At 30.9% G+C, this 12,318-nt stretch overlaps 1 protein-coding gene across 3 annotated transcripts in view; it reads right to left on the bottom strand.

Moving 5' to 3' along the window:
• The window catches only part of CSMD3 (CUB and Sushi multiple domains 3), a 1,196,954-nt gene that overhangs the window by 51,562 nt on the left and 1,133,074 nt on the right, over positions 1 to 12,318 (bottom strand). For all 3 annotated transcript variants that reach the window (XM_036830958.1, XM_036830959.1, XM_036830960.1), the window contains 3 exons: positions 10,732 to 10,905; positions 8,402 to 8,584; positions 4,899 to 5,075 (listed from right to left, as the gene is read on the bottom strand). In XM_036830958.1, coding sequence (XP_036686853.1) covers positions 4,899 to 5,075; positions 8,402 to 8,584; positions 10,732 to 10,905 — 534 coding nt within the window. The remainder of the gene's footprint in view (positions 1 to 4,898; positions 5,076 to 8,401; positions 8,585 to 10,731; positions 10,906 to 12,318) is intronic.

The raw sequence follows: 12,318 nt of genomic DNA, 5'->3' as shown, positions 1-12,318 counted from the left end.
ACATGTGACTGGAAAGGAGTTTTTTAAGAACAAAAAATCTGTGTGTGTTTGTGCGTGTGTGTGTGTGTTTGTTTTGCTGCTGGGCAATCAAGCAAATGAAAGGTATATTTGCAAATCACTGTGGTAGGAAATTCTCAAAGGGCAAAAATGCTTGAAATGCCAAAGCTACTTTACTGCGTGTGAAATATTAGAGACCAGAGACCAACCTTACTAAACTTTGCCAGTTCCTGGCAAAGGGCTCTATGATAGGTTCTGGGTAAATGATTTTTTATTAACTGAATCGATAAGTCATCCAATTATATTATATACCCGCGGTTCTCTTTCTATTTTATTTAAACTGTATTTGATATAAACTATATTACTATAATAAGTTAAAAATAAAATAATATTCTAAAAATTGGATCACTCCTTTGATTATCACTATGCAGGAGGTACTAGTTGCCTAAGGATAACTAGCCCAGTGACGGAGGGGGAAAACACTTAAAGTAACCAAAATTTTATTTTAAAAATGTAGAAAAAAATCTAAATGTAATTCAATTCCTTATATTTTACTTTCATTCAACCATTGTAACTAGATGATTTATTCAACTGTATTTTAAGACTTTCATTAATTCTTTCCTATTCAAATCATCCTATATTGAAACGTGTGTCATATAATCAATCTTGTTGATTTTATCTCTTTCAACTGATATTGTCCTAAATCTATCAGATCCCTATTTTCAGTTATAACATATGTGATTCAACAGTACTCCTGTTCTTTTCTTTTGACTCATCATATTAAAATATTTCATCTCCTGCAAGATTTAGATTTATTATTGACATACCTGTACTATATGTTTGAACTCTCATCTTGAGATAACCAAAAAATTATTGCTAAGCTATATAGAGAAAACTGCAATTTTAAGTGGAAAGTACTGTTGAGCAAACACAAATTTTACAAGTGGTCAGCTCATTAAAAAATGATATAACTTTGCAGAACTCCAATTGGTAAATGTAGACAAATTGGAAAAGTAAGAGAGGAATAGGCTATAAATTAACAAAACATTTCTATATGCCTTATAAGCAATGCCCTATATTTATATCATGTCAAATATATTTGACTATGGTAAAAAAAATAGGAAATAAAGCAAGAAAACAAGGAGGAGGAAAAATACAGAAGGAGAAAATGAAGTGAACTTGATAACATTGCTTCCTGAGTCAAAAAGACTTGAGTTTAAATCTTAGAATCTACATTTACTAGCTGTGTTAGCACAGGAAAGAAAGTTATATTTTCTCTGTAAGATACCATTTCTTCAAATGTGTAATAGAAAGAATAATAGTATATACTTTATAGATTTGTTCTGAGGATTAAGTGAGAGAACTTGTGTAAAGCACTTAACATAAATCCTAACAAATGGTAAACAATGACAAATTTATTTATTATGAATAGAAATAGTAACACTTTGAATGAAAAGAAAAAAAGGAAGGTTTTGTTTTCTTTTGGTGGGTTTTCCAAAAATTGCAATCAGGAATTTGGTTTAGAAATTTAGTTCAATACTTTAAATTTTTTCATACTTAATTTAATTCATTTTAAATTCATATTTATGTCCTTGCATATAGATACTAGAAAAATAAGGCCTACAAAAGGCAATTACATTAAATCAAAATTTATTAAAAATATACTTTATTTGAATTTAATGTTTCTGGTGTATATATAAGAAATAAAAAAATTAATTTAATGGGAAATTTCATCCATTTATGTGGCAGAAATAACTGTTTAGTGGTGAGCTCTGCCAGTATTCAGTAAATCAGTTAAATGATTTGGTGCCTCAGTTTTCTGACCTATGCATATGAGTCTACGATACAATCTCTTCCAGCTCCAAAATTACATGATTCTATCAATCATATATTGAAATTAACTTCCACTGCAAATAAATGAGAAGGACTCTGAAACATTGGTTCTAATCAACAACAGATCACCACATATAAAATTTTCAGTATGTTAGATTCTTTAATTACAGGAGTTTAATTTTTTTTTTTTTTTTTTTTTTTTTTTTTTTTTAATTTTTTTTTTTTTTAATCTGTTTTAATTTCCACTGAAACCTCTCTCTGTGTTTCTTTTTGAAGGATATTTTTATTTTTGCTTTTGGTTTGGGTTGCTACTGAGGTGTTTGCCTGTGAAGTAAATCAACTGTTAAAATTCTCAGTTTCTAGTTTAATAGCAATTCATCATTTAAAGGCTAATGTTTGAAATACCTTACTCAACACAATATTTCTCCTTGAAGAACTGATATAAAAAAGACACTTTATATTTTGATATGTTATTTGCTCCCGGCCTGTGTTGAATTGAGTGTTTTTTAACTTGTTTAAAAATTCCTAAGGAAAACCAAAAACAATTCAGTAAAAAATTTAATCTAATTTTCAATCTTAAGAACTAGTATGTGTTTTTCTTTACTAAAGTTGGAAAATACTTTAAATAAAAGACTTAGGCATTTATCCATGAATAAAAAAATTGTTATTCATTGTGAAAAAAAATGTTACTCAGTATATTTCCTTTATTCTGAATATATTCATTATTTCCTTCTTTTTCATAACTGTATATTGAAAACATACTATATACCAGAAACTGTGTGCTATGTTATCTATAAATTACAAGCCCTCTCTGCAAGTATTTTAAAATGGAGTGGAATGGTAAGTCATGTGCACTAATAGCTAAAATAAAATTCATATGAGATATTTGAGTCAGTCAACAACTACTTACTCAGTCAATTTATGTATCAGGTGCTAGAGGGTCAATGATATAAACAGCCCCAGTTACTAATGCCCTATTAAGTTTATAGTTTAGTGATGTAAGGAACTGCCATAAAAGAGTTTTACAATGTAGAAAGATCAGTTTTAGCCAAAAGGGATATGAGGAAGAAGTGCCCTAAGAAGGCTTTTGCCAAATGTGCCGTTTGAGCTAATACTTAAAGGGTACTAGGTAAGAGTTTTAAAGGCTCAGATTGGGGTGGTGTACTATGAAAACAGTAAAGCATATTTCTTAATTGTTAGAATGTTCAGTATTAAAAAATATGAGACATTTGCAAAGTAAGTAGGAGGACTTCTTTCCTTCAAGATGGAGAAACAAGGAAGAATTTACTCTCCATTTGAAACAACTTCCCAATCCCACCCCCCCCAAAAAAATACAAGTTTCATCAGGCAGCAAAGTACAGTGATCCTTGAGTGACAGGAAACAAATGAGGTGAGTGCTATGACTGCCTCGTCTTACTGCCCAAAGAGAGTTTCCAGGCTGTGGCACAGGGAGAAGGACCCCATGCAGAGCCCGGCAGACTCCCTGAGTTGAAAAGATGGATTGGACAGGAGACAACAAAGTGGATAGACTTAGTGAGACAGAATACAAGAGAGGACACACACACAGATCTCTGGAGACGTAGGGAGAAAACTCCTTGAGCTATTTGGCAGAATACTCATTAAGCCATGAGAAAACTGCCCAAGGTGAAGTAAAAAACTACTTGCAAAGATTAGATGTAACAGTATCTGGTGCTGACACAAGGCCGGGAATATAACTTGTTACTGATTCAAATCAACAACTGAGAAATATTTTGCTATTGCAGATTTGGCTGATATGTTCTATTCAGTGCTTATTTCAACAACCTTCCAGCCATAGTGTGCCTTTACCTTTGAAGAGACACAATATACACGAAGTATCTCAACAGTTTTCAGGCAAGATATTAACTACAACTAACTTTCTCAAGAATCACAGATATGACATGGCATTAGTTTGATGGCATCCTCCTCTGAATAGATTATTTCAGCTATTTATTCAGGGAATACAAATACTCACAAAAGAGCTAAAGAAAAAGGTGGAGGATGCATCATTCGCCCAAACATAGTACAAGGCCTGCCTTCTTAGTAAATTTCTGGGAATTACTAGGTCAGCCAAGGGCTGCTCCACCACTGACACTGTCAAGAACTATTGACCTTCTCCACACCACAACATTAAAATAAGACCAGCATCTTTTTGGATCCTGGAAGCAACATGCTTCTCATTTACAAATTTTATTTACGCCCATTTATGTTAATATTCACAAACGACTTTTAATGAGGGCCTCTATAGCAAAAGTATAATCTGTTCAAATTTCAACACACAAGAAACTTCCATTAGTCTCCTCAGAGCCTATTTCACTCAAGGGCTTTAGCAACGTCTCATGACTCCTTGAATGAGTCTCTGAACACATCCTAAAATAGCTCTTCTTTTCAAAAATTTCATGATTTACGTGATGCTACTGCAGTTCTTCTTAATTAATATAAGCAGCAGTGATTTTCCAATGGATAGATTATTGTTAGTTAAATAAATTCTATTTTTCCATATATAGGCATTAATTTATATATAGGAATTTTAAATACATTTAAAAAAATCCATCAAGTGGGTAATTTCATTATGATGCTGAATCTCTAAAATGCCACATTTTTTAACATCTCAAGAGGGCAAATCAGCCACCAGGACTTCCGACAATAGTGCACGAACCCAAAAATAATCAGTCTGCTTTTTCAAAAACCAAGTCAACAATTAATATGTGCTAGATTGGCAAAACAAAAGTACATTCCTTGTATTTTTAGTCTTGATTATAGCTGATAATTCATCTCTATTTTAACATACTGTAAAATTACATTTAATAGCACTGATATTCTGTGATCCCTCTTTTCTCTGCCAATGTAATACCTTGGAAGCCAACTGATTCTTAAACCCACTAGTGTACACTTGAACCATAACACTACTATCATCTTTTAATGTGAAGGACAATACAAATATTCAAAACCTTGCCTGGTTTGATTAGTTACAAAATACACACATACATGTTTATATAACTATTTTTCACATACCTAGTGATATTTCAAAATACTGAGAAGAAACTTACTTGTACAGTTAGGCAAAGTTCCAGACCACGTTCCATTGGCTGTGCACTGCCTAACTGAAGGTCCAGAAAGGATATATCCCTCCACACAGGAATAAATGACTGAACTAGAAAATGTTGTGCCATCAATCCGAAAGACTTTTCCATTGGCTGTTGTCCCTGGGTTACCACACTGTACAGCTATAAAACAAAATGGTTAAGAGTATATATAAAAATAGTGCATTTAGGAATCCTCTCACAAAAAGTTAAGGACTAAATGATTGTTTCAGATTATCCAAAGGAGCGATAAAATCCTCTAAAATAAGCACTGAATTCTCTTTTATAAGGAGTTGAAATTCAAGATGAATTTATACTGATCTTATTAGTTTAATTACTGGGATACAAATCATGTAAAAGCTATTTTTTAAAGAATTTTGTGAGTCGTTTCGGTAAAAACTTTGCACAGTAAAGTAATTACTTGAGAGTATTGCTTTTGGGTAACACAAAGTCTTTCAAAGAAGGATTTTAAGAGTCTCTGCCTAAAAAGCAACTCATGTAAAACTGGAAGATATGTAACGAGAAGAAACAAAGATTTACTATAATTATACTTGTAAGAAAACAGATATAAAATATACACTGATTTACTATAATTATACTTGTAAGAAAACAGATATAAAACATACACTTAAATGTTATAAGCATCATGTATGTTTTTATTTATATAAGTATATAACTGATTTGCACTAAAACATTATAATCTCTATTTCTGGACCAAAGTGTACAAAAAAATTTACTGAGTAAAAACAAAGTCACTAAATTCTAGGAATGATTTTCATTAAGTTTTCAATGTATCCTAAATAGGAGTCACGAACACAAATGCCTTATATGATCATTCTGTATTATGTTTAACTATTTGCCATCAATGGCATAAGTGAATTTTTTAAATATATTAAAAGCAGGCCTATGTCAAATGCAGTACCTAATTTTGTTGTAGTATAAGAAGGCATCTTAATACTTTACAGAATTTAAGGCTATCTATACGAATAAGAAGTGTGATTATAATTTCAGAAAGTACCACATATATCCCTTGCTGCATCTTAAATATTTAATTTTGTCGATCATTGGTAGTGGTGCTGTATGTTTGTGTGCATGTGTGTGTAGACAGAAAACTTATACATCTTGCACATTACAATTAGGGCATCTTTCTTTCATAAAGGTTAGTAACTGGAGAGTTTTCCATTATGTGTGTATTCATAATCTACCTAACTAATCTCCTGTTGATAAACATGAAATTTAATTTAGTTTAATTTCTCTATCATTTTTGGTTATAATATACTCTAGCTTATATATACAACTATGTACATTGATCCTATTTTTAAGATAAGTTTCTGAAAGTAGAATTTCTGGATAATTTTATTCTGAAAAATATTTTTAAGTATATATAGTGTTACCCAAGATATTAGAAAAATACACACTTGTATCAATAGTGTGAAAGTTTGCTTATTTTCACACATCCTCTCCAATACCATGTCCCATCATTTTTAAACACCTTGTCAGTTTGCCAAAAAATGCTACACTCTTTTAAATTGCATTTTTCTATTTATTAAATTGAGATATTTTAACACATTCATTTGATATTTTAATTTTGTCTATAACATTCTATGGATGCTTTTATATTTTATTGTCAATTACTAAAGTAATATAACATTACAAAACATTTGGAATAAAGAGAATAAAAATACTACAAATTTCACCAGTCTGTACTATTATCATTTTTATTGTACTGACTTTTATTTTTTCTCTCAAATGACTATCATTTTCCATGATTTTAATAGAGTACCTCATTTTGAATTTTATTTTTCAACTAAGTATTATATGATTTACATTTTGTCATATTGCTTCATGGCTTTTATTCTAATATTTGTATTGACTATACACTATTATGTAAATATACAATTGGTTATGTAATATTTTTCCTAGTGTTGTCAGATGGTTTCTGTTTTTGCTAGTTATAATCAATTTGAAATAAAAATAATGTATCTTTATGATTGTGTGTTTTCCTTAATATTTTTATTTTCTTTAGGAAAAAAAAATCCTCAAAAGTGGAGTTAATAAATCAAAGCTAAGAATATATATGCATTTTTATCAACTTAATCTAAAATATAATTTTAAGAAACCTCTAGAAATGTTTTAAAGTTCTGGTTTTGTTGCACATATGCTACAATTTCATATTAAAGCAGGTGAAAAATGATAGTTTGATGTTTAATTGTAAGTTTCTGATTAGTAGTTATGTAGAATTTCTTCTATAGTTTGCAAATTTTTTTGCTCTTCTCTATTTTCTGTTCATTTCCTCTTTCCAGTCATCTGCTAGAATCTGTTTTTCTAAGTGATTTGTATGAGCTCCATTTTATGGGGAAAATATTAATTCTGTTTTATTTGCTACAACTCCTAGTTCTGTTTTATCTGTAATGTGTATATTAACAAAACAAGGTCAGCACCAGGTTGCATTTCATCTAAAAATATTTTGCAGTTCAGCTGAACAAAGAGCTGGCTTAGATATCACCCACATAACGTACGACATCATTATAAAGACTTTGCCTTTGGAAAGTAAGTTTGAGAAATAAAGTGAAGACAGTGTGCTTAGTGCCTTTTGCTCCACAACTTTGTTCCCACCCTTTCCCTATAATAGAAACGGAGCTGCAATTTAATTAAGATTATTAATTTAGTCCAGTTATAAAAAAGATAACTATCTTTCCTAGAATATGGATACTAATTTTAAACATAATATAAGTTTCTGAAAATACAGTCAATCAAAAAACTGTCACGAAGGTTTTATTGGGAATTGTTTTCTATTTATAAAACCCATACATTTGGTATAACATCAAGTAAGTTTCATACATACTTTGCAAGTTTAGTTTTTGCACTAAAATAATCTCAAAAAGAACAATTTAAATTTTAAGGATAATTTTCCAGCAACATTTCCTTTTCTAGCCAGTCTTGTAAAGATTTAATTATGTTTACTCTGAATCAGTCAGAACAATTAACAATTTTACTTAAACATCCCAAATTTTAAGAATTCTAGTTATGAGCAATACCTATAAATAAAAATATCATTTATACTTAGACATCTTTTTATATTTTTCCATTTCTACAAACCTGAAAACTAAAACAGATCATGAGGTAATGTTGATGTGAGAACAACCTAATTTTTTCCTAATGGTGTCAGCAATACAGAGCACTGTGTAAAGGGAAAAAAAAAATCTTTTTTACTTTTCCAATCCTGATATCTACTGTGATGTGAACAGTGTATATAAATGACCCCTGAGAGATAATTTTAATAATTTAATAATTGTCATCTATCATATTTCTCTTATAGGACAGTGTTGGTAAAACTGGAATGATACTGCTTTTATTCCATGGTTGAGGACAAGAACTGATAGGAGTAATTTCACTAGCAGCACCCAGTTGAATTTGATACACATTAAATTCCAGCATCATCAATGTTATTAGTTTCTACTTGAGATTACCTTTGCATTCTGGCTGCCTTCCAGTCCAACTGCCATTGGGTAAACATGTTCTTTCTTCTGAGCCATGAAGGATATAACCAATATCACAGGCAAAACGTACAGAACTTTTGGTTCTGAAATTGCTTTCCTGTCTAGAACCATGACCAGGAGTACCTGGATCCCCACATGTCCCAGCAGCATCACCTGCAATGCAGTACAGTTCAAGTTAACTTATTTCAATAAACATTTATTAAGTTATGATTTAGTCCAACATTCTTGTAGGAATTTATTTTTGTGCATGTTGTGTTTTAATATGATAAGTTGACTGGGTAAAATCGTAATTCATATTTCCCATCTGACTCCAGTCATAAGAAAAAGCCTAAAGGAAAAAGAAAATAGTTGCAGAGTATGGTGTTATTTTCCATATCAGTGATATTTGGAGACATTCAATATGTTGAAGACATTTCATGAGTATTTCCAGAATCTAGTTCTTAACCAACCAATGGAAAATTTATAATTGACAGTTCTTTGGGCTCAAATGAGAATGGATTTATACAATTAAAATTGAAAACATGGACTTGGCAATTTTCATCTTTCCTTCTCTGAATTGAAATCAGTTTCTGTTAAAATAGAACTGTGACATACTGGAAAATATAAATGTTAAAATATAGTATTTCTAAACTTTCTCCCCCTAATCTTCTCTATCAATGACCACTGACCAAAAATGAATAAGCTGCATACTTCTCATACATGAAAATATAAAAATAAATTGTAAACAAAGACTAGAAACTCTGACTTAAGTTCTTAATAAGGATTTTCTACTCATGACGAAGTGTTTCTCTTTTGATTATAGTGTTTAGGGTTTACTGTCTCTTTATCATTTCTTAAATAATTTTAATTAAAGTTACCACAGTATTAGTATACTTTTGAGAGAGAGAGAGAGAGAGAGAGAGAAACAGAGAAACACAGAAAGAGAGACAGAGAGAAAGTTGAATACATAAGCATTGAAAGTGCTTTCTGTCTATCTAGATGCTTATTTTGACACGCCCTGTGTATTTGGAATCCTTCTTAATATTTCCTCATCTTCATGTGATGCAATATTAATAATCACATAAATATTTAAGGTCACTATTTCACTTTTTAATATATGTGTACACATTTTTTTTACAACTAAGTAGTAGTTTCCCAATCAATCCTGTGTGTGCGTGTATGACACAGAAAGAGAGAGAGAGAGAGAGAGGGAGGGAGGGAGGGAGGGAGAGAGAGAGAGAGACAGAGAGACAGAGAGAGAGATGTGTGTTATATGTATTATCAGTTAGCTGAGTGAGTAAATTAACTATGATAGTTTTAAAAATCTATAGATTAAATTTGAAGTACCAGGCAGTTATTTCATAGGGTTTAACCACAATTACAAGGAGAATCTGAAACTAATTATTTCACAACTTTTACCTCTAAAGGAAAAACAGTGTAAAACAACTCCTAATAAGTCATCATATGATCTCCACAGAGATAAAATAATATAAAGATAATGGACAATATGTAAGTAGAAATAACAGGCAGAAAAATAAGCACCAATATCTGGCTGACAGGTAAAAACAGAATAAATAGTATCAAGTAGGGAGAAATCACAGCTCTAAAACTGAAATACAATTTCTGAAGAAAAACAGTAACTTAAACAGCTCAAAAAAGATTTTTCAAATACTCACTCTGTGAACAAATTATTAATTAAAAGTAGACTAAATATTTACTTATTCTAAGAAAACTCTATTGGGATTATAGAGACTCAGGAGTTATATGTTGTCTATTAATAACAAATAAAATTAGGATAAATAAACGTCTTTCATAAAAATTATTGGCTTAGTTTAATTTAAAACATTTAGGGCTTTATTTTAAAATTATGCTATTAAGTAACTGATTGCTTACAAAGTTCAGTTACAAAGAACTGAATTCTAACAGGAAATAACTGATATAACATTGCCTTCTAGGGAAAATTATATCTTATATCTGCTAAAATGGAATAGCTACTTAAGTTTGAATGGTTAGCTATTTTAATGAATAAAAAAGCACTTCACAGAGAGTAGCATCCTAAAACCACTTACATTTGATACAACACAGTTCAAAACATATACCTGTAATTTATCATTTACAAGATCAGCATTAATTTGTGTTCTAAATTCATATTACCTTAAGAATTCCAATAAATGTAAAAATGTTACAGCTTCTCCCATGAGATTTTTAAAAGAGAAATGTATTACTGTATCTCTTTAGATTGTTTTGTGTATATATTCCTAATAATAATAATACTATTAATGTAATTTCCAACACATATCATCCAATTTTCCAAGTGGTACCTGAACAATGAGGTTGTGATCCACTCCAATGGCCATTTAATTGGCAAGTCCTTGATGATTGGCCGAGAAGGGTATGCTTTCCTGTGCAGGAATAGCGAACAGTGGACCCAAATGTATACTTCTCACCAGACAGGACTGCATTAGGAGGAACGCCAGGGTGTCCACAGTCAATCACTACAATACATAATTATTGAATATAAAATTTTTTATATCTCTATCGAACAACCTGCACCAACTTTTTATGAAATAAATCAGAATTATCTGCTCTTATATACACATCGCCCAGAAATCAAATATCTATATGACAGTTGAAGTTACAGGAGTTCTTCTGTCAGCCCACTCACCCTGAGCATGAGTTTAACAGGAACATTGTAAGTAAACTTAAATGATTGAGTCGGTATACGCTTGTATGTGTGGGGGTAGTGAGTGTGTGTTTATATACATACGTGCATGGGTTGAAAGTATGTATGTGTCTAGATAAGGATGTGAAAGTCAGGGAGAAGAGTGATGTGGATTGGCTAAATAAGGTCATATAGGATTCAAAATGAGCCCATACAAAAATTAAAAGGGAAAAACTTAAGGGTAAAGGAGAGGGAATGAAGGTGGATCTGTGACACACAATGTAGACTACACAAAATGTAGTCCAGAATAATTCCACTCCAGGCCATTAATGAATAAATTATCCTGTATAAAGAAAATACTCAGTGGCTTATCAACCAAAACACAGCTAAGCATAGCAGAATCAGATGTTAACACACTGAGAATTCTCTTTATAAGCTAGAAGTAGCTTGGGAACTCACTGTGTGCCCTCTTTTAGTTGTAACTTGGAAAAATACTGAGCACAATATGACTCTAAAGTATTAAATAGCACACAAGGGGACATAAACTTAATAAAATCCCTGAGTACTTAGCACAGTACCAGGGAGTGCTATAGGAAATAAAGAAAAGGTAAAAAGTAAATGAGAGCTAAGAAAATCTGAAGAAGTTCATGTTTTCAGGTCCTACAAAAGATTTTTAACTTTAATGTTGTAGCCACACAAGGCTAAGTAAGTGAATTATTTAAACCATTAGACTAGTCAGTCTACAAAAAGAAATCAAATGCATTTTAAGCAAGGGATCAACAATTGATTTAATTATCTGCATAGAATATGAAATTAGATAGACGCTGTATAAAGTTTTGTTTCTTTGTTAGTTTGTGAATGAGTACATGAATGATGCCACAAATTTTTCAAAAAATCTTACCCCATGAACATAAAGAAAGTGCCTCTTAAATAAAACATGATTATAATGTAATTTTATAATTTAGCAATTTAGTATAACCAAAAATTACTTTCACAATGATTTATTGATACACTACTCCTTCAATCTATAAAGTTCTTCTCTCTCCTATCATGTCCAAGATTCATCAACTTTGAGATGTAAATATATTTGAGACCTATCAATAAGCTGAATTCCTAGAATTCATGTTCACTTCTCTGTCTTCACATAATTTTGATTTATTTCTGTTAAATTATTGTCTCACTACACATGTTAATTATATGCAAAGCTTCTATAATTTATTTTATTTATATTCTACAATTCTAACAC

The sequence above is a fragment of the Balaenoptera musculus genome, chromosome 17 (assembly GCF_009873245.2).
Source record: "Balaenoptera musculus isolate JJ_BM4_2016_0621 chromosome 17, mBalMus1.pri.v3, whole genome shotgun sequence".
In the NCBI taxonomy this organism is placed as follows: Eukaryota; Metazoa; Chordata; class Mammalia; order Artiodactyla; family Balaenopteridae; genus Balaenoptera; species Balaenoptera musculus.
Note: the sequence above shows the minus strand (reverse complement) of the source record. Positions and strands in the feature narration are given on the sequence as shown.